Source organism: Artemia sp. Qi Xiang Cuo, chromosome 3, assembly GCF_049724085.1.
Source record: "Artemia sp. Qi Xiang Cuo chromosome 3, ASM4972408v1, whole genome shotgun sequence".
Taxonomy (NCBI): domain Eukaryota; kingdom Metazoa; phylum Arthropoda; class Branchiopoda; order Anostraca; family Artemiidae; genus Artemia; species Artemia sp. Qi Xiang Cuo.
In genome coordinates, this window is record NC_142796.1 from 87,308,983 (window position 1) to 87,332,378 (window position 23,396).

Consider the following 23,396-nt stretch of genomic DNA (forward strand, 5'->3'; position numbering starts at 1 on the left):
GTCAGAGCAAAAGGTACTTTTTAATTTAGTTTTTAAAATTATTGAAAGCCTTTTTCATTTTGAAAATACGCAACATTCATTAAATTTGAATTCAATCATTTTTATTACCATCTCGATATTCAAAGAAAGCTGACCCTTTCCAATTCAAGCTCTTCCACTTTATTTTTCTATAGGGTTAGGGCTTTCGGAAGAGTTAACTAGTCTTAGAGAAAATCCCCTAATTGCGCTTCCTGGCTGAAGGGCTTTGAGACAGATATCAGCACCACCGGTTTGGACTTTAAGGTTCTAGCGCCGTATCCTATCCTATCTTAAAGGAGAAAACACAACATCCCGGCATTCTTCAAACCAATGTAGTTTTGTAGATCAATAAATTGGCTTTTGAGGAAACTAAATAGTCAAACTGAAATATTGTAAAATATTTGTCATAGAAGACTAATTTAAAATAGTAAAATTTTAGTTAAAACTGGGCCTCAAAAACAAAAATATTTCAAATTTTGCCATTGCATCCGATCTATTTTCCCATACTATTATTCAAGATCGAAGTCTTGTAAAATTAACAGTCACTTTTTATGGGAAGTATTCTATACATCTACTAAATTGTATAAAAACGAATGACTGACACTTGTCGCGTAATAATCTGCAGTAACTGGATACGCAGAAAAAAAAAATGTGGATTGTGATTGAAAGGTAAGAAATTCTTTGAAAGGTAAGCCACATACAAAATGGTTGGAACCTAAACTCTAACCATAGGAATTAAATAGTGACTAACCATCCTCGAAAGCTATAGAGTCTCATTAGGCTACATTATCCGCAATTCCCAGTAGCATTGTGAGTGAGAATAGTTATCACTATTTCACAAAAAAAAAATTATTCCCTGGCCTTTCTTCAAAATTTCAGCTCATTGAACCCATTCCTCCCTTGGCAATTTGTCAGTAAAAAAATCATCGATTCAACGTTCAATTTGGCTATCATTTCGTAAATATTTAGAACACATGATGGGACTGAGGAGAAGAGGGGATAAACAGGTGGAATCCTACCAAATATTACACGGGGCATCTACTTCTTTTCAGGAAGACTGTATAAAGAACAAGTGAGGGGCACAGAAATCCAAATATCTAGGCTTAAACCTAAAAGTACCTATATACCAAATAATTGGACCCTACACCCTTGACCCTAACCAGGGAAAGTAAATACTGATTTACCACCCTTACCCCATTATAGAGCCTGGTTATTCCCCATTCCCACTATCATTATGAGTGGAAACGTTTATCACTTTTTCAAAAAAAAACCTGACCTTTCTTTAAAATTTCAGCTGGTGGTACCCGTTCCTCCCTAGGCAATTTGTTTGTAGAAAAGTCACTGAGTCAACGCTCAATCTGGCAAAAAAAATCCTTAAAAATCACTAAAGTCTCGCTCATTTCGTAACGGTAAAAAAAAAAATGGGAAGGGGGAAGTACACAGGTGGAATCCTACAAAATATTACTCGGGTGATCTACTCCTTTTCATGGAAAATATACAAAGAACGAGTATAATATGCAGTAATCCAAGTATTTGGGTTTAACTCCATTCCCCTCATTTTTATTTGCTATCAACCAAACTGACACGCGGGAAAATTCTTCAAACTTTTTTTAATATCTTTCTTTTTATGGAAAATTTTGTGAGGTCTCTCATCATGTTCTGTGGATGAAGGATGACATATTGACAAAGACTGACCTTGTCAGTCAACCATCCAGGGCCAAATGAAAAGCAGGTCGTACACGAATGGGATCGGAGAAGGTAATAAGGAAATATTTAAGCAAAATTGGAAAAAGCCTCCCTCTGCAAAGAGGGAGGCTTCGAATACATTGGGATGGAGGAAAAGCGTGCGTACCTGTGTTGGCCTCGGGCGGCTTGACGCTGCAATGAGTTTTAATAGTAGTAATGGTATGTAACGGTTATTCAAGGCGTAAAAAATTCAAATGATTGATTTTATGTCCCCTCCCCTTTTTTTTCTCAGTCATGTATATGGCAAGATAACATCAAATTACCTCAGCAAATATTCTTGACTGTTCATCTTCCTTTTCAAGAGCCTTCTGAGCATAAAAACTTTGCCAAAGTGATAAGTCAACCAATAAATCACGATACTTTTCTTCTACTTCTTTATTTTGTTTAACTTCTAAAGTTGGCTTTCCTGAAATATAATCTTAAATAATATTGCACTTCTCCTGAAAACAGTTAGTATTTTCACTCAGATTTAGAGTCAATTTAAAGGAGCGAGTTGATTGGATTTATCAACCCTGCCTCCCTCGCTCTGCTTCAATACAAATCCCCATTTTCGTTAAGGACACCCTAGACGGTAAATCATTTTGATCAAAAGCTTCCGTCAATCGATTAAGGTGTGCTTAAAACAAAATATACTCGGCTCTTCAATCAACCCTTCAATCTTGACCAAAGCTAATTTCAAGTTTAGTTTTAACTCACTTCCAGATTTTTAGTTTCAGTTCAGAGTCGGGTAGTGAAATGTCTATCGTGTGTGAAATGTGTTATTTGATCCTATTTTATGCCTCTCCATACATAAATGCAATAGTAACTCGATTACTCGACCATCTTTCATAGTTATTTCCTGTGTGACTAGTGTGTTATGGACAAAGGAAATCGAGTTAAACAACAGACAACTAAGAGGTTCACCCGCAGCATAAAAAAACTGGTGTTGTGGTTGAGGAGAACATATTAGAAATGTGTCAATTAAGGGGAGAACGAAAACACCTAATTTAACCCGCCCATCCTTGCTGTGTCACGCACTTATCCACAGTGATCAGTTCTTGTTTACCCGGCCATCCTCAAATTTCAGATCAGACCGAGAACAGACCAGATCAGACCGAAAGCAGACCAGATCAGACCGAGAACAGATTAGATCAGACAAAGAACAGATCAGATCAGACAGATGACAGATTACAGCAGACCAAGAACAGATCAGACGGAGAACAGATCAGATCAGACCGAGAACATATCAGATCAGACCGAGAACAGATCAACTAAAGCTGTGAAATCGATATCTACTCCCTTATGATTTCTGGGAATAATCTGGTCTACGCTGTTATTATGAAAGCAAAGAGAAATTTTAAACCCCAAAATAAGCAAAATATATTCTGTATAGGAGGGAGACTACCCCTTCCTCCATACATACATGCCTCATGATCACAGAAACTTCGAAGTGTGCTCATTAGACCAGAAATTAAGACTTCTAGTCCTTTTTTTTAAAGTGCAGAGGGATTAGAGACCAACCAGTCGCATGGGGTTGTTATTTTCCGAGGGGAGATTTTCCGCAGAGGAAGGGGTATTTTCCGGAGGGGGTGGGGTAAACGCCACCCACCAAATCATCGAGTTTCTACTGCTAGTGCAATAAAGTAAAATTCTTTCCCCTATTGTTTCTGCTTCAGCAATTTCAATCTGGGTCAAGGTCATTGTAGTACCACAGGGAAGGATGTGGGATGTCCTCTGGTGACGCTCCAGACTTTTTTTTTTGCTCGATCACCTTGTACTCGCGGTTGAAATATGGTCTTCAAACAATAATTTTCTTTTTTAGTTCGGGAACTGTATAATCTGGTTTCAATGTCTTTACCGCCTGCAATATCCTGGTAAATGCTGCACTTTTCTTATTTCGGTTAAACTAGTCTTTACTTTTAACTTCCCATAACTCAGGGTGATCCTGGTATAACTCTATTAATAAACAAATAAACTCGTGCTCCACATTTTTGATTTTTTCCGGTATATCTTGAAATCTTCCATTTTTTTTGGCACGTGACTGACGTAATATTTGAACAAAACTAATCTAGACTGTCAATCACCCTCGTCAACCGATTGATTCAATTCAAAGTTTCTATCAATCACCGTCAACGCTTGACTCAAGCATCAAACAGGTTCCTAGACGGTCAATCATGCTTGAATCAATCGATTGACGGAAGCTTTTGATCAAAATGATTGACCGTCTAGGGTGTCCTTTAAAATAAATGTTTCACAGAAAGATATAGAATAACTTTTTCCCAATTCCTAGCTGATATGTTAAATAAGTGAATCCCTCCCCCTCGTTTTTAACACTCCTTGTGCAATGTTTATTGTGAAACTTTCAATTGTTATAAAAATGGAATTGAATGGAAATTTGTAATGGAATTTTCCACAATGGCGATTCTAATGGTGCAGTTTTTATTTCTATCCGACAGCATTTTTGAGAAGTTTCAGGCTATTCTTTTAATTTTCCATTTTTTCAAAATAACATTTTACTATTAAGACTAATCGAAATAATAGTTACTATTCCTGAATCAGTTACAATGGCAATTTTTTCTCACTAGACAGTCTTTTTTAACGAGCTTTTGAATTTTCTATTACTATGAATCATGGTTCATTATATAGATGGCTCAGTCTTTTTGAAAGCTCATTACACGATTTCTTACTTCCGAAGAGAAAAATTACTATGCCATTTTAACCCATGTCTATATGCAACAAATAGCCTGATAGTTTAGGCCTAGCACTATTTGCAATGCACCTTTAACCTTTCCTCATGGGCTATGGGGGCTATATCATCGCCATAGACATAGTTATTGGACCATTCAACTATGCTGAACCAAATGGTTATTTCAATATTTTGATTGGATGTCTTTGGGAGAAAAAGGAGCGTGGGGGGGGTATCTGCCCTCCAATCTTTTTGATTACTTAAAAAGGACACTAAAGCTTTAATTACTGTTTGAATGAGCCCTCTTCCGATCTTCCAAGACCATTAGTTCGATACGATCATCCTTGAAAAAAAAGTAAATAAACACGCATCCTTGATCTTTCTTCAGGCAAAAGAGAAAAGAATACGAAATCCCACATTTTTGTAGATAGGAGCTTAACACCTCTACAGTAAGGTTTTGTGATATGCTGAACCCGATGGTGTGATTTTCATTAAGTTTACTCGACTTTTTGGGGATGATTCACCCCTTTTTTGAAAATCAGGCAAACTTTATCAGGCTATTTGAAAAAATTCAAATAATTTTACTGAAAAAAAAAGTGCATTGTCAGTTTAATATACATATGCGGATATTTATTCCTTAAAATGTTAATTAATTTTTGATTTCTTAAAGTTATAAAAGTGAAAACATTTAAAAGGAATTTTTTCATTAAAGTACAAATTATAATCTGGCTTTTAGAAAGCATAGGGTATTAGAACCCTAATCACATGGGCGTCATTTGGGGGTGGCAAGGGGGGGCACTCCCCCGAATAATCTGGAGAAAAAAAATATTATACATCCCATGCCCTTTGACTATCCAGATATGGACTCCTCTTCCCCCCCCCCAATAAAAATGCTGGAGATTCACCCCTGCCTGCTCATATTAATTTCTGCTCGTTTTGAGTTTGACTCTGTTATTTATTTTAATTTCTGTTCGTTTGGGGTTTCATTTATTTATTTATACTGATTTGTGATGGTTGTATGCTTGGTATAATATTTGATTCCTTTTTGGTTCATTTTTAGTTTAATAGAGTTCTTTACTTTTTTTTGAAAAACTTATTTTGTGGAAACAGTTTTTTAAATTAATTTATGTTCCTTTTATACTGACATAATGTTTTTCAGGGAAAAAGACAAACCTCTTCTAAAGTTAAACAACCATCGCTTCCATAAAAACTTTAAATACCCCTTGGGCGTAACTTACAACCCTTGCCCCTAATCTCTGGGGTTTGTTTCAACCCCAAAAGCTTTGTTATATGATATTTAGACTACTTTGAATAAAATGGCTATCTCAAAATTTATATTAGATGTATTCCGAGACAATACGACGCGTGTGTGTGTGTCTGATGGGGGGGGGGGTAACTGTCCTCCGATGACTTTTTCTCTTAAAAAGAGCACTAGAGCGTCTGATTACCAATCCAATGAGCCCCATCCGAAGTTTATATGACCACGCTTTCTATAAAACCTTATATGCCCCCAGGGCATAACTTATAATCCTTGCCCTGAGGGCTGGGGGGATTTGTTATACTCAAAAACATAACTTCAAGACCTTTCAAATACGTTGAACAAAATGGCTATCTCAAAATTTTAATTGGAAGTATTTGGAATGATGGGGGGCCATTTGCCCTCTGATCACTTTCGACTAATAGGAAAGGCACTAGTCCTCTCAATTTCCAATCAAATGAGCTCTTTTTGAAGCTTCTACGACAATAGTTTATATAAAAACCTAATGTTCCCCAAGGGCATAACCTACGACTCTTGTCCTGAGGGCTATGGGGGGGATGTCATCCTCAAAGACACAATTTCCAGACCTAGCAACTACGTTGAACAAATTTTTCATATCAAAATGTTGATTTGAAATGTTTGGGGGAATGATGGGCGTGGGCGGGGGGGGGAGGGGGGATTCACCCTCCAATTACTTTCGAGTATTAAAAAGTGCAATAGCCCTCTCGATTTCCAATGGAATGAATCCTTTATGAAATTTTTACGACAACGCTTTCTATAAAAACCTTATATGCCCCCAGGGCATAACTTAAAACCATAGCCCTGGGGGCTGTGGGGGAGGGGGTGTCATACTCAAAGATATAATTTCCAGACGCTTCAACTATGTTCAACAAAATGGCTATATCAAAATGTTGATCGGAAGTGTTTGGGGAAATGATGGGCGTAGGGGGGGGGTATTCACCCTCCGATCACTTTTGAATATTAATGAGGGCAATAGTTCTCTCAATTCCCAATTGAATAAGCCCTTTTTGAAGTTTCTACGACAACGGTTTTTATAAAAACCTTATATACCCCCAGGGCATAACTTACAACCCTTGCCCTGGGGGCTGTGGGGGGGGTTGTCATCCTCAACCCTAGCCTTTTCAATATCTAATCGAATGAGCCCCTTCTGAAGTTTCTACGACAACCCTTTCAATAGAAACATTTTATGCCCCTAGGGCATAACTTACAACCCTTACCCTGGGGCTGTGGGGGGGGGGTGTCATCCCCAAAGACCTAATTTCGAAAACTTTCAACTACTTCAAACAAAATGGCCATCTCAAAATTTGGATTGGGTGTGCCCCCAGGGCATAACTTACAATCTTAGCCCTGAGGGCTGTGGGGGGGGGGGTTGTCATACTCAAAGACATAATTTCCAGACCCTTCAACTACGTTCAAAAAAATGGCTATATAAAAATGATGATTGGAAGTGTTTGGGGAAATTTTGGGCGTGTGGGGGGGGGGGGGGGTTTCACCCTCCAATCGCTTTTGACTATTGGTAAGGGCACTAGTTCTCTCAATTCCCAATTGAATAAGCTCTTTTTGAAGTTTTTACGACAAGGTGTTCTATAAAAAACCTTATATGCCCCCAGGGTAAAACTTACAATCCTTGCCCTGGGGGCTGTGGGGAGGGGGGGTTGTCATCCTCAAAAGCATAATTTCCACAACTTTAAATTTTTGAAGTTTCCACAACAACCATTTCTATAAAAAACATTATATGCCCCAAGGGCACAACTTACAACCCTTGCCCTGAGGGCTGTGGGGAGTTGTCATCCTCAAAGACATAATTTCCAGAACTTTCAGCGAAGTTCAAAAAATTACTATATCAGAAATTTTGATTCGATGTATTTGGTGAAATAGTCGGCTTGGGAAGGGGGTTAGTTGCTCTCCAATCACTTTCGACAATTAAAAAGGGCATTAGCCCTTCAAATGAGCCCTTTTTGAAGTTTTCTTTGACAGTACTTTCTATAAAAACCTTATATGCCCCCAGGACAAAACTTACAACCCTTGCTCTGAGGGGGTTATCATCCTAAAGGGCCTAATTTCCAGTACTCTCAACTACGTTGAACAAAATGGATATCTCAAAATTTTGATTGGATATGTTTAGGGGAATTGGTGGGCGTAAGAGGGGGGTTAGTTACCCCCCAATCACTTTCGCCAATTAAAAAGGGTACTAGCCCTTTGAACTTCCAATTGAACAAGCCCCTTCTGAAGTTTCTAAGACAATACTTTCTATAAAAACCTAATATGATTCCAGGGCATAACTTACAACCCTTGTCCTGAGGGCTGTGGGGGGAGTATCCTCCTCAAAGACATAATTTCCAGATCTTTTAACTACGTTGAACAAAATGGCTATATTAAAATTTTTATTGGATGTGTTTGAGGAAATGGTGGGCGTGGAAGGGGTGTTAGTTGCCTTGCAATTACTTTCGGCTATTTAAGAGGGCAAATGCCCTTCCAGTTTCCAATCGAATGAGCCCTTTTTGAAGTTTCTACGACAATTCCTTCGATACGAAGTGCCCTGGTCTAAAACCAAAAAAAATAATAATAAATAAATAATACATTGTGCGAACATCACTCTTTACTTAGGCAGTACTATTGCTCTGCCTATGATATATTGAATATAGTTTACTTCTCTCCTGTTCTAAACTTTCCATGAAAAAATAACCAGCGATTCTATCAGGGTTGCTGCGGTAGCAGCAACCTAGTAAGCTAATCGTAAATCGTTTTCTTTCATTTTATGTCTTATACTCCTTTTTTAAGCCTTTTGTAAAAGTTCTTTGTTGGTTAAATTAAAATTATAAATCTTTTATAACTTAATTAACTTTATGCTTGAGTTAGTGCTACGAAATAAAACAATTTTGTAATGACGAATAAAACAATAATAATTCCAGCCAGTGAAGACGTTTCCAAAAACGCTTTACATAAAATGATTTTTCATATTTGAATAGCCATTCAATTTCTTCTTTTTTTTTAATTCATTTGTTCAGTTTATTCAGTTTTTCTAATGGTTTTTTGTACAGATTTTAAAAGTCTAAGCATACAGAAGCAACGTCCTAAAAGCAAGCATTAAAAGCCTTGTACAGCCAAGCAATGGCAGTTTGAAGTTTTGATGTTATGGTACAAAAATTATTAACAAATAGCACAAAAAACAGCGCATTTCTCCATTTCTTAAAATACGACATATATGTCGACATATTTTAACCGAAATTTGGTAATAAGGAATGTTACACGAATTTTCAAGACTTTGGGAAAAAACAAAACTTTCGTATCAAGCCATCCTCTAGCAAATCTCTTAGAACTACTAATATAATGGCCATTATAACTTTTCTTAGAAAATAATACACCAAATACAATTAAAGAAATCTGCAAAAAAATCAAATGTAATTACTATAAACAGAAAAATAAATATTTTCTCAGCTGAGCTCGAGAGCCTCCGAAGAAAACACGACTGAGCACAAATAAAATCACTCTTGGCGACCAAATGCCGCAATAAATAAAGATAATGAGAAAGAAGAAAAATCAAGAAAAAAGAAAATACGAGGAGAAGAGAGAAGAAAAAGAATAATTGGAATGAAAGTAAAAGGAAGCTTCTGATAGCAGACAGGCTGGGGAGGAGCCAAAAGAGTAATATAAATAAGAATTCTTAACGCAAGAGTTTTGCACGAAAAAAAACTACCTACCTACTACCAACAAATCATTGGAGGGGGGGGGGGCAATATTTTTCAATGAAATGCCGAAAACACCTATTACTACTACTACTACTACAACTAACAACTCACCGCAGCACCAATCCGCCTGAGGCTAACACAGCTACGCACGCTCCTCCATCTTAATCTATTCAAAGGCTCCCTCTCTACACCCTTCCAGAAAGTTCCCATCTCCCTTAAATCTTTCTTTACAACATCCTCCCACACCAACCGCGGAAAAAAATCCCATCGGATTACAAATTATAGACCTCAAAAAATGTTTTTTTCTAGGAGATGGTTCATTTCTTGGTGTTAATAAAGGACAAAGTTAATCCGATTAATAATCTGAACAAAATTTTTAAAGGAGCTAGTGATGTTGCAAGGCTTTAATATGTTATATGTTTCTTTTTAACTCGTAGATAGCAAAAAAAAAATACAGTTAAATAAACAAAAAAAGAGACATACAGAAAGAGAGATGAATAAAGAGACAGAAAAAAGATATAGATTAAGAGAGAGAAAGAGAAATTGCTGATCAAATATAATCTTACTTGCTATCAAAGATTCATCAACAGTTTCTTGAACTTCTACTGGATCTGTCCAACTTAACAATTTGACCTCTCTATTTTCATTTCTTTCTTCATATTCCTCATTTTTGTAAGTAAAGGTCTCTGTAAGAACAGTAAACACTGAAACTACAAAAAATTTAATTTTTTTACGTTTGCTCTTTCTTTCTTTTTTCTTTCTTTGTAGTGCATTTTCTTTTACGGGGTATGAAAAAAGGAATCTTTCTCTGACCTGAATCTAACTTGTTTCAAAACATCAATTTTTTCTTAATTTTTTTTTTCAGAGCGAGTGAGCACTAATAATGAGAGAAACACTAATTAATAACAATAAAAATTAGCACCAAAAGAAGGATGAAAACAAAAGGTTAGATGAATGGGCCCTTATAATGACAGAGGTACAAATTAATAATAATAAAAACAATTAATAATACAAGTAATAACAATAATAAACAAGAACATAAAATAGAGGAGATGTGGGTACGTTGGGATAAGGGTACGTTGAGACATGTGTACTTCCGAAATAAAATATGGGATTAAAAAAAGTTGTCCAGGCGCATTGCGTTTGCCATCTATCGCTAAAACCGTGGACTAAAAATAGTGCTTCTTAGATGAATTTTTTTTCGAAGTATTGAGGTGAGAAGTTTTTCTGTGTATCTTGAATAAAAAATTCAGTGTGCGAGATTTTGAAGTAATTTAAGATAACCTCAGTTGGGGAAAAGCATTAGTTCGGTTGGAATTGACCAATTTCTTGGCTTTCTGTTGGTATATTCTTCAATTTGGCCGCTTGCCATCTACAGGTAGAGAAGCAAGTTTTTTCCAGAAATATGCCTATAGGGTACTCTGGGGCATTCGGTTCAGGGAACCTTAGGACACGTCGAGTACACTGTGTCCCAGGGTACCTAAATGCTTACAAGCTGCTAGTAATCTTTAAGGAGTGGGAAGGGGGGACGCTAACTGTATTTAGGAGCTTAAGGAGGGCGATAGACACATTAGCTATATGGATGATGTCTTTAACCTGGATATCCCACCTTAAATTTGAAGAAATTGTAACGCCAAGTAGTTTAAATGAGGACACAGAAATTTCAGGAGGGATAGGATTAAGAAAACAGGGTGAATATTTGAGGAAACAACTCAACATTATCAAGGCCTCTTCTCTTTCACTGGGGAACACTAACATCCAAGATGGGACTTGTTTTTTCAGGAAGTTGAAAAATTAACCATCACCTTGTTCTTCTAGGACCTCAACAGTATAAAATGTTGAACCCTTCTTGCGTTTGTACTCCACCAAAACGAAATCACCAGGTTTCACCCAGATCTCACACTAGCAGAGAAGTGACTGAGTACGGAAGAAGTCAGTTGCTTGGAGAATCCTTTCCAAAAGCCTTCACTCCGGCAAACATTGTCAATGGGATTTCAAAGGCTGGTATCTTCCCTTTCAACACTGATGTCTGGCAAGAGAGTGATTTTCTCCTAGTTCTGCAGACTACAAGTAGAGCACCTCCTCCTACACCATAGGAACAGTCGATTGCATGTGAAGATGATTTGCCAGAGACTGATAAAGTCCTGAGTGACTTGCCGTGCCAATTTCAAAATTTATCCAGGTCCTTGCTTGTTCAACCAGAAGATATAGCTCCACTACCAAAGAGAGAAGCTGCAAATCGGAAGGGAGGCAGAAAAGCTGTTCAGTCAAAGGTACTTACATCTACACTGGTGTCTACACTATAATAAACAGTGATTAGATATAGTCGGGCAATTAAGCTTCAATGATTAATATTTTACCGTTTAGATCCATTCCCTAAATGCTTATGATCTGAAAGAAGAGTAACATATCTACCCGCACAAAATTGCGATATATTCAGCGAAGTGTAACATACCCGATGAGCTGTTTAACATCTTTTTTTCCATCTTATTACATTATAGGTTGCATATCCTTTATAACATTTACAGCCATATGTATACAATAAGTCAGAGGTAATAGGACTTGGACTGTTCGCGAAAGACGTAAACTCATGTTCAGGGGGCGAATCTCCATCATTTTTAATTTGGGAGGGGGAGAGTAAGATACCGGATAGTCAAGGGACATGGGATATATAATTATTTTTTCACCACATTATTGAGGGGGGCAACTAAACCCCCATTGCCCCCCCCACAAGCCAACGACACCCTTGCTCACATTGAAGTGCATTGCCAAGTGCTGAAACTAAGATGGGCCCAGGCTTGTAAAACAAAACCTCCATTCAAGTGGACGCCTTGAAGAGCCCTTGCTATCCGGTTATAAGCCAGCTAAAGGACTTAAAAAGAACCTGAGAAGTTTCTATCCCTGTCCTGCTTTGGTAGGATCGCTTGTTCTACTTGAGACCTTAACGCTTTCAATAATTGACGGTTTATCAGGCTCTATCATTTTGCGTCGACTTGGCACAGGTTTTTTGTCCGTGTTTTGCTCTGGTTAGACTGTTTGCTTTTCTTAATGACCTGGAGCCCTCTCCAGGCCACTCAAGCGCGTCCCCAGGTGGTGGATAGGGGCAGATATCTAGGGTACATCCCATAAAGGGAGGGGCGGACCAAAGGGGGACCTAGCCCCTAGGGGTCCATAAACTGAAACTGGGGTACCTCGCCCGGGGGCCATAAATACAGGTGGAGGAGGAAGAAGGCCCCTCTGATGCACACTGAGCAGGATCCGCCGGCGTGTGAACATGCCCCGTTAGTTGCAAACCTTCTTCCAGCAACGGGTTAAATTGTGTGGTACTGTAGGATACCATAGTGGGAGGATCCTCTTCAGGAGGACAACTGCGAAATATGGACGGAAGATTCAGATTCGGATAAAAGCCTCTGCATGTTGGGTATGCGGTGGTATGCTCCAGCAAACCACTCAGGGGTTGGCGTCCCTGCCCGCAGAGCTTGAGAGTGGTAGGTACTACAAGGTGCCGAATCCTGCCCCTATTGGGGTCACCACCATCCTTTCTGAGCTTAAATATGAGGTCTTGTGACCGCTCCTTATCTGATGAGGCAAAGTCTGTCTTAGGAGTTCTTTAGTCCGCTGTTTCGGCCAACTACCCATCCAGCCGGTATTTACAAAGTTTTCAAACGGAAAAAACAGCGTTGGATCGGACTTCCTTCCAGTTGACGATCAAATGCACGCCCCAAGATAAATTCTTACGGATACGTTTACTGTTACCCACTGCAATGTACGTGGTCTCCTATCCAAGTTGGGTCACCTACAACATATGATGAATGAGGTCTACCCTTCTGTCATGTGTGTTTCTGAGACCAACCTGAATTCTAGCGTCATTGATAGTGAGGTTAGTATTCCTGGTTACACTCTGCTCAGGCTGGATCGCAAAAATCCGAGAAGCTCGACTTTTGGTGGAGGTTGTGTTGCTATGTACCTTAAAAATAACATCCCTTTTTTGGCGCTTTCGATTCCTAGCGATAAGGAGGTCCTTTGGGTTAAAGTTAACCAATAAAAAAATCGTTTGTTATTGATACAGCCTATAAACCTTCAAAGATGAAAATCACCGAACATCTGGAAGATTGCTTGGAATTTGTGAAGCAAAGGTTCCCTAAATCAGGTGTAATAATCCAAGGAGACTTTAACATTCCTCATGGCCCCTGGCTGAAAAGTCGGAAGCCTGATGTGGAGGGCTTAGCTCTTCTAGACCTGAGTCTCACTCACGGCCTAGAACAACTTGTTGAATTCGACACTTACATCGGCCCTCATGGATCATCCAGGCTTGATCTCTTTTTAACTGATCATTTGAAATCCTTTACTGTTGAAAGCTATCCCTTTGCCAGCAACCATGTGGCAGTTATAGCTTGTGAAAATCTCAAAATACCTCCACCTGTAAAGCACGAGCGGATCATCAGGCAGTAACACCGCACAGACTGGGATGGTCTGCGAAACTTCTTATCGGCAAAGCCGTGGAGTACATTTTTAAAAGAAGCCTCACATAAAGCAGCGGTACTAAACGTAAAAGCGATTACAGAGGCTACTGAGCAATTCGTCCCATCAAAAACAGTAAAAGTCTCAACAAGTCTCCACAAAGCAGTGGCGGAGGGTCGTCAAAGAAGCCCTACCGTCATCTAAATCAACATCAATTCCCTCGCTTCATGTTGAAGGGACGATGATCCAATAAGGCCAGGAAAAGGCAGATGTTCTTGCACAAGCCTCTTCATAGGTCTCCCAACTTGATGAGGATGGATTCTCCCCTCCCCCCTTTCCACCACGAACAGATGCAAAAATCACCAGTTAACATAACTACTAGGAAGGTGCTCAGAACGCTAAGCCAGCTGGATGTCACCAAAGCTTCAAGATCAGCTTCCAAATCACATCCTCAAAAGATGTGCCCCTGAACTTGCTGGTCCTCTCTTCTCTCTCTATAAAAAATGCTTTGCAGCGGGATTATTCCCGAAAGACTGAAAAACTGCTCATGTCGTACCTGTTCCAAAGGCAGAGGGTGACCTTAGTAATGTAGGATCATATCGTCCAATAAGTCTGCTGTCCTGCGTAGGTAAAGTTTATGAAGGCGTCATTAATAAGACCCTTTACCAATACTTTGAGTAGAAAACGTATTTAAAAAGTATTTAACCGATACTTTGAGCAGAAAACGGTCTACGTTAGACTGTCTGATTGCACAGTATCAAGAGTGGGTAGAGCTCCTTTCTCAGGGACACGATTTTCGCCTTCTCTCCTTTGACATTGCAAAAGCCTTTGATCGTTTATGACACACGGGACTTCTTTGTAAACTGAAAGCCTATGGAATTCATGGGCGACTATTTGACGTGCTTGCTGACTTTCTTCGTCAACGATTGTTGCAAGTTGTCCTCGATGGCTTCATATCAACAGAACGCCCAGTTTTATCAGGTTTACCACAAGAAAGTATCCTTGGGTCAACCTTGTGAAAAAACCTCACCACTTTGTAGATGACACAACAACAAAAACATTAATCGCAAAAGACGAAGATCCCAGTGAACCCCACAAGGAGCTTCAGGCTGACCTTGTGAAAATTGAGGCGTGGGCAGATGCATGGCCTGTAAGTTTTAACAAATCGAAAACGAAAGAGCTCCTCATTTCTAAGGCGCGTAATATGAGGGCTCATCCTGATTTCGTCTTCAAAGGAGAGGTAATAACGCGAGTTTATACACTGCGCCTACTTGAAGTTAATTTCTCTTTGGATCTCTCATGGACTGAGCATCGTGGCAAAATTAGATTCTTTTGCTACAAGGAGTTAGGAGCTATCCCAAGATGCAAAAGCATGCTCTCTGATGATTCTATTCTGCCACTTTTCAATTCGTGCATCAGACCTGTCATGGAATATGCATGTCCTCTCTTCGCTGCTGCACCAAAAAAACCACATCGCTCCACTCCAACATAATCAAAATAGAGCAGTGCCTGCAGCAACCTCTGGTAACACGAAAGCTAAGACCCCACAGCTGATCCAGGAACGTTTCGATGTGGCGTCCATGTCGGTTTTCTAGAAGTACTTGTATAACCCTTCACCAGAGGAACTATCGAAGCTTGTTCCTGATAAAGCAAAGCCCTTGTGATCAACTCGCCGAAGCACAACTTGTCACGACTACCTTGAGCAGGGTACTCCCCGCCAAGAATATCTAAAAACGAGTCTCGCCTGGCGATCGGTCATCAAATGGAATAGTTTGCCGGTAGAGGTAATCCCGCAAAATCCTTCCCTTGACGCGTTCAAGAGAAGTTTTAACAAGTACCTCAGTGTTATAAAATGAGGTAACTACCAGGAGTAGCGGCAAATCATCATTTATGATGGAGCCGTGAAGCCTGTAATAAAAAAAAAGTAATAAAAAAAAATTAAGGAACCCTAGCGCTTTCAATAGGCTTGAGAAGAGTTTTTGTTCCTGTCCTGATCCGGTTGGGCCGTTTACCTTTCTTGAGACCCTAAAATGTCCAATAATTCGCACTTTGCGTGGCCCAAACATGTTGCGTAGACTAGTGTTTTTTTGTTTTTTTCCTGCTCTGGTTGGATCGTTTTCATCTCTTGAAGTCCAGGAACTTTCAATAACTGGCGCTTTGTGTAGACTAGAGAAGGGTCCCAGTCCTGCTCTGGTTGGACCCTTTGGTTTTCTTGATGCCTGGTACTTTAAATCATCTGCACTTTCTGGGACTCTTGCGTGGTGTATAGACTTGAAAAGCATTTTTACCATTTCCTGCTCTGATTGCTTTCATAATTCACAATTATTTAAACATACGCCGAATAAATAGTAGCCCATATAAGCTTCTGGCCCTGTAAGTGATGTGGAAGACACATGAATCATTTAAGCACTAAATAATAGAGGAAAAGGAGGATTATAGAAACTAGGAGATTATTAAGAGGAAAAACATGAATAGAGGAAAAATATTAAGTACATTAAATAAATTAAATAAAATAGACTCACATCCCATCATATATAACAAAAACAAAACAAAAGAAATTTTGCAATTCTTTGAATAAACTAAAGGGCGTTCGAGCTTATTCAGGTATCTCGTTCCAGACAATACGACTAAATATTTCAGGATTGAAGTCTGACCTTACGGAAGGAGTAAAAATAATTTCAATATGATTCGTAAAACGAGGACGGTTTGCATTTCCTGAGGTAGTAATACTCCAGATAGTTCGCGCTTCATGAGGCCCTAGCACTTTCCATGGACTTGAGAGTTTCTATACCTGTCCTGCTGTGGTTGGACAGTTTGCTTTATATGAGACACCGACGCTTTTAATCATTACGTGAGGCCCTAGCACGTTGAGTAGAGCTGAGACGTTTGTTTGTTCTGGTCTATTTGGAACAATGGCATTTTTTAAGGCTCTGGCACTCTCAATACTTTTCACTTTTTGTAGACTTTGTTTGGTCCTGTCCTGGTATGTTTACCTTCGTACATTCACCTAGACTCATGTAGACTTTTGTGTAGACTCGAAACGGATTTTTTGTTTCTAACCTCAATTGGTCAGACCATCTACTTTTCTTGAGGCCCTAACACGCTCATTGATTCAAATAATACCAAATTCTGACATGAAACACTATGGTACTAAAATAAAACAACCCTATTGACGTTTTGACTGATGAATTTTGGCATTTTGAATTAGGCTAATTGCGAGTTCCGGAATCTCCAGGGCTAGGAAAATAGAAAACCATCTTCAAAGGCTGGAAAACATAAAAATAAGTGGTGTGGAAATAAATTATTCAGGCAGAAAGGATATTAACAAAGAGAAGTACTCATGAAGAATAAGAGAGCTTCAAAATTTTGGTTAGACTGGGTTAATAATAGAAATCTAGAATCCAAATTAGACCAACAACAGAATAATATTTGTACAGAATAATCAATAGAATAATAATAGAATAACAATAACTAAAAACAATAGAATAATAATAGAAACAATAGAATAATAATAGAATAACAATAACTAAAAACAATAGAATAATAGTAACAGAATAATAATAATAATAATAATAGAATATAATAATAATTTAACTACAATAACTAATAAAAATAGAATAACCATAATAGAATAATAATAAGAATAAACGAATAATAAAATAACAATAACCAATAACGATAGAATAACAACAGCAATAACGATAATAAGATAATAACAATAGAATAATAATAAAACAATAAAATAATAAAAAATAGAATAAAAATTTAACAACCATAATAGAATAACAGGTCTAGTTGCACCATTTACAACTAAAAAGTACAAGGTATTATCCCTATATAATTTCCATAAATCCGTAAAAAGCCGACTGACGGAGACACTAATGCCTCTGGTGAATTTCATCTATTGCTGCAGGATCGAATAGCAAAGTATTTTATAACAGTACTTAAATATCCAAGCTGACAAAAATAGGGATAAGTGACATCCTACTTTACACCGATTTGGTATAGGGAAGGAATAGCAACAATATAGGGGGAAAGTGCAGGGAAAAACATAGGGAATGTATAAAGAAAAGGTATACGAATAGTGAAAATATTCTGCACTTCAAGGTAAAGGGAAAAACAGCAACGATGGTAGACAGCAACAATATCGTAGGTACAAAATTTAATTATAAGCAAAAGGGTATTTGGTCACAAAATGAATCAAAGCTAACAGGGTACTCAGACGAGGGTAAGATGGCTAACCATGTTGTAAATAAAAGATGGGCGAAATCGACTCAGGAGACATATGAGTGATAGAAGAAATGATTTCAGGAAATAGTTTGCAAAGTAGCAGAGGATGTTTTAGAGAGGGTTATTAGAACATAAGCGAAGAATTTTAGCCAAAAAGCTCTAGTCTTAGTGGACAAGAGAAGGGTCGTGTGCTAGAAGCTTTGGAATGATAGATCTTACAAAAATAAGAAGAAATTGAGGGGAATAGAGAAGGCATTAAAGCAGGAATTAAGGATATTGGAAAGTAAAAAACCGCTGAGGATGTGGAAGTGGAAGTAGTCAGTCCGGACAGGTCCCTGTTGAAGGAGATCTTTCAACAATACAAGAAAGTTTGAGCTCCGTTTTCATGTCACCCTGTATCAAAGACGGAGTAGGACACGGGTTGTACAGATTACCGTTTCGAATACCCGTGTTCAGGTCTTTCAGATCCCGTGTTGTGATTGTGTGTTCTAATTTTGAAGAACCTGTGGATAAAACCCCTTTGAAGTATCGCTGGATTAAACACGAAGAACTTGAAAACGATTTTTGTAGATGTACTTGAAATTTAGATGTAGAGCCTTTATATGAAAACGCTTTGAAGTATCGCTGAATTGAGCACGGAGAACCTGAAGACTATTTCTGTAGATGTAGATGAGAAGATTATTTGAAAAAAACTACGTTTTCTAAAGAGTTAAAGAGGCTGAGTTACAAGGTCGAACCTTAAAACGTACAGGGATTAGGAGGCACAGTTGGGGGGCTGCTGCCCCCAAACCCCCGCTTTCGCAGCCTTTAAATAAAAAAAAGTTCTTTAAACTGAAAGTAAGGAGCGACATTAAATCTTAAAACGAACAGAAATTATTCCGTATATGAAAGGGGCTGTGCCCTCCTCAACGCCTCGCTCTTTACGCTAAAGTTTTTATTGTTTAAAAAAAGAGTTGTGAGAAAGTCAAACTTTAGCGTACAGAGCGAGGCGTTGAGGAGGGCACAGCCCCTTTCATATACGGAATAATTTCTGTTCGTTTTAAGATTTAATGTCGCTCCTTACTTTCAGTTTAAAGAACTTTTTTTTATTTAAAGGCTGCGAAAGCGGGGGTTTGGGGGCGGCAGCCCCCAACTGTGCCTCCTAATCCCTGTACGTTTTAAGGTTCGACCTTGTAACTCAGCCTCTTTAACTCTTTAGAAAACGTAGTTTTTTTCAAATAATTTCTGCACGTTGTTGTACAGTTTATTACTTATTATTGCTTAACTAACTGTTAGCTGATCGTGTCAGGAGTTAAAGTTGGGGGCTGCCGCCCCCCAAACCCCCCGCTCTTGAACATTCTTGTGTTAAGGCTTTTAATCCTGAATACTCAAATCACGTCGTACAGGGTGCCTCCTAATCCCTGTACGTTTTAAGGTTCGAACTTGTGACTCAGTCTCTTTAACAGCCCCCCAACTGTGCCTCCTAATCCCTGTACGTTTTAAGGGTCGACCTTGTAACTCAGCCTCTTTAACTCTTTAGAAAACGTAATTTTTTTCAAATAATATAAAAAAGAAACTGAGTTTCTTTTTTAAAATTTAAATTCAGCATATAAAAAATTTTCTCTAACGGTGAATCAAACCCGAGTTTTCCGCCTGACAGTCAGGAGTCTCGACCGCTACACTAAAGAGACACAATTATAATTGTTTTTTAGTAAGGGGAATCTTTTTTTGACGCAAGCAAAACTTGATATTTGGTTTTTGGAAAACAGGGAAGGAGTGATCAGATTGAGCTGAAATTTCGAGGATAAGCTCCCAGGCCCCAGGAAAGCTTATCCTCTAAATTTCAGCCCGATCAGACATCGTTAAATGGGGGTTGAGGTGGGAAAAATTAACATGGGCTATTATAGGAAAACGAGGTTTTTCGTAAATGTAAATTCGAGGGATAATTTTTTCGGTCTGAAAATATCAAAAGGCCCTAACAGGTTGAATTCTTCTTCGAATGAGTCCTCATTCACCCGGATCAGTTGCCAACTGTGGCCTGTAGGCGTGGATAAGAAAAAAAAGAGAAATGAACTTTAAGTGCCTATATTTGGTTTTTGGAAAACAGGGAAGAAGTGATCGGATTGAGCTGAAATTTCGAGGATAAGCTCCCGGGCCCTAGGAAAGCTTAACCTGTAAATTTCAACCCAATCGGACAACGTTAAAGGGGAGCTGTGGTCGGAGGGTCGAAACTACCGGCCCACTTTTACCCATGAAGATAAAGTCGGAGGGGGTGAAATTTTGCACGTTTCTTAGTTTGAGCTTGGGCTACAAAATGCAATTACCGCTGTCTCTCTGCGACCGCTAGGACCGGAAATCGCTTAACATTGTGGTGGGTCGCCTCTTTATAGAGGCACAAGTGTGCCTCCTTGATATAGATGTAGAGCCCTGAGAGCCCTGAATCTGAAAACCAGTTCTTCAGGTGAAGATGCAGAGCCTTTAGACAAAACGCTTTTTTGAATCGCTGGATTGAGCACAGAGAACTTGAAAATAATTTTTGTAGATTCAAATGAAATTTAGATGTAGAGCCTGTCGACGAAAATACTTTAATGTATCGCTGGATTGAGCAAGGAGAACCTGAAAACAATTTGTTTAGATGTAGATGCAGAACCTTTAGATGAAAACGCTTTGAAGTATAGCTGGATTGAGCACAGAGAACCTGAACACGATTTTTGTCCAATTTGCATAAAGCACGCTTCAAACTTGGTCCCTGAAAACGGGTCTTTTGTCTCAGATGTGATTACATAAAATGATAAGTGGCTTCTGGGTTTCTGGTTGAGTAGATAGGAAAAACCATCCCGTACTATCGAAGTGGTTCAATCCCACGCATTACCTGTGTTATGATGTAGAGTAGCTAGAATGGTTTGGACCATGTTAGTTGGGTAAGATGGCTTCTCGAGACATAGGGAAGTCACACCCCAACTTAGATCTAGTCGCAGATGAGACTGTATAAACGGTTCAATATTTTTGAGCGTTTAGGTGGTCTTGGAAGGGTGATTAAGTAGGATATGCTACTTTTCATAAACGAAGTGGTTCAACCCCATTGTATACATGATGAAAGAGGAACTAATATTTCTTAAAATATCTTATTTGGCCAAGACAATTGCTCATTATGCGCGTAAACCGCTCCTCATTTCAGATTATGGCAGCATGAGTCTATTAGAACAACCTATAGATTCTAAAAATCTCTTTGGAGTTAGCAAAAAGAGAAGCTTTGAATAAATGGAAAGGAGTGGTTTTCAGCAGCATTTTGGAAATTGATGGGGCGACTTGAAATTGCAATGATATTTTTTTTTCTTAATTTAGTTTGGACTTAAGCTTTGTATCCACATTTAATTACAAATAGAATATATTACCAATAGCTTGAGCTAGCTCTGGAACAAGATTTTCCAAGCTATCTACAATACAAACTGCTTTGTTCATTTCATCCTCTTCAAAATCAGACTTGGAGACTCTTATAATAAGCTGCACCATTTCATATCTCATTTCATTATACTTGATTAAAAAGTGGCTCAGTTCTGGCCCAAAGAACATGCCCCAGGGACATAACCTGCAAAAAATGGATTTGTTTTAGTTACTAAACATTATAGCCCTCCCCCCCTCAGGGGACAATCCAGAGGGGGGAGAATAGTTTTGCACTGAAGTAGCATATAAAACGCTTACATACGAATTGACCAATGAATAAAAACCGTTTCATTCAAATCAACTTTTATTACTTTCAGCAAAATGGGCTGAATTAAGCTTGTAGATATATTGCTGATTTGAGGTCGGTTAAGCTGAATGGGGGATGAGTAAAATAGGGTCGAGTTAAACAAGGATTGGGTTGCATGAGATTTGAGTCAATGCATGGGGGTTGAGTTAAACAATGATTGAGTTACACAAGAGTTGAGTTAAATGAGGGCTGAATTAATCGGCAGTTGAGTTGAACGAGGGTTGGGTTGGATGGGGGTTTACTTGAATCGGGTTGAATTGTCCGAAGTTAAGTTGAATGAGGATTGAGTTGAATGGAGGGGGTTGAGTTCAATAGGGGTTAAGTTAAACGTGGGTCGAGCAGCCAGAGGATTGAGTTAATCAGGGGTTCAGTTAGACTTGGGCTGAGCTGAACGATGGCTCAGTTAAATTGGTTCAGCTGCTAGGAAACCACCATCGGGACATAATCTGCAAATAAATTGGGTTTATTTACGAATTTGTTGTAAATTGCAGCCCCTAGAATAGACCTTGTGAGGATTTCGACCTATTGTGAGAAAATTCATCAAATTCCCCTCTTGACGGTTTTTTTTTTTTTTTTTTTTTTTTTTTTTTTTTTTTTTTGCGACATATGCCATTTTGGTTGAAAATGAATTATGTATGTGTCATAAGTAAACTAAGCATAAGAAATCGAATGGTGAAGTCAAAACTATCCTATCTTGTACCGTTACGAAGATAAAAATAAACATAAGCCTCTAAGCGGCGTATGCCTATCAGGTATTGTTGCAATTCAGAGTGACAGAAGAGGATTATATTATGTGGCTAAAACATGGGCACTTGGCATTTGTTTCCTTTTTTGTTAAGAGAAAAGGAGACATACGCCATAAAATAGAACAATTTTGAATTCTCTCGGAGTACTTGAATTTAATTTATATCACTGAAAATAGCACAAAAAGTTGTTCAAAATATGTTCTTTCATTATCACCATTAGCCTCATCCTTCAGAGCGACACAGCCGACACACTTTTTTCCGTTTCTTGGTTCTCCTGAAAAGTTACAAAATGGCATATGTCTCACTTTTAATTATCACAGCCGTTATAATAAGCTACATAATTTCAAATTTTATTTGATGATACTTGGTCAATAAACGCTAAATTGTGGCCCAAAGAACAAGCTCTCGGGCCATAGCCTTCAAATAAAATGGGTTCATTCATGAGTTTATTGAAAGCACTAGCCCCTAAAGTGCACCTTACGAGGGTTTGAACTTATCCTGGAGAAATTCGTCAAATTTCTCTCCTGACCAGTTTTATATTGAAACTTATGTACTGGTTATGGAAACACATGAATTTCAGTTCATTGCTTAGAGATTCTTATAACAAGTTATGTTCCAAAATAATTTGATTATAAATGAGGAAATAATTTTTCGATTGTGGAATATGCGAAGGTAAATACATAAACATTTTCCCAAGGTATTATTGTTTTGTGCATGTAATGTTTTGTGCATTAAAAATTAATTCATATCTAAAGACAATATTTAAAAAAAAGAAAAAAAAATGGACCTTGTTGAATGAAATAAAGAGCCATTGAGAAGAATATTAATTCCA

The 23,396-nt window shown here is 38.4% G+C and overlaps 1 protein-coding gene across 1 annotated transcript in view; it reads right to left on the reverse strand.

Annotated features, from left to right (window-relative positions):
- Positions 1-23,396, reverse strand: part of LOC148954706 (uncharacterized) — a 116,731-nt gene that overhangs the window by 61,190 nt on the left and 32,145 nt on the right. The window contains exons 6-8 of the mRNA XM_089087210.1: positions 21,463-21,656; positions 9,964-10,083; positions 2,028-2,170 (exon numbers count right to left, since the gene is read on the reverse strand). Coding sequence (XP_088943336.1) covers positions 2,028-2,170; positions 9,964-10,083; positions 21,463-21,656 — 457 coding nt within the window. The remainder of the gene's footprint in view (positions 1-2,027; positions 2,171-9,963; positions 10,084-21,462; positions 21,657-23,396) is intronic.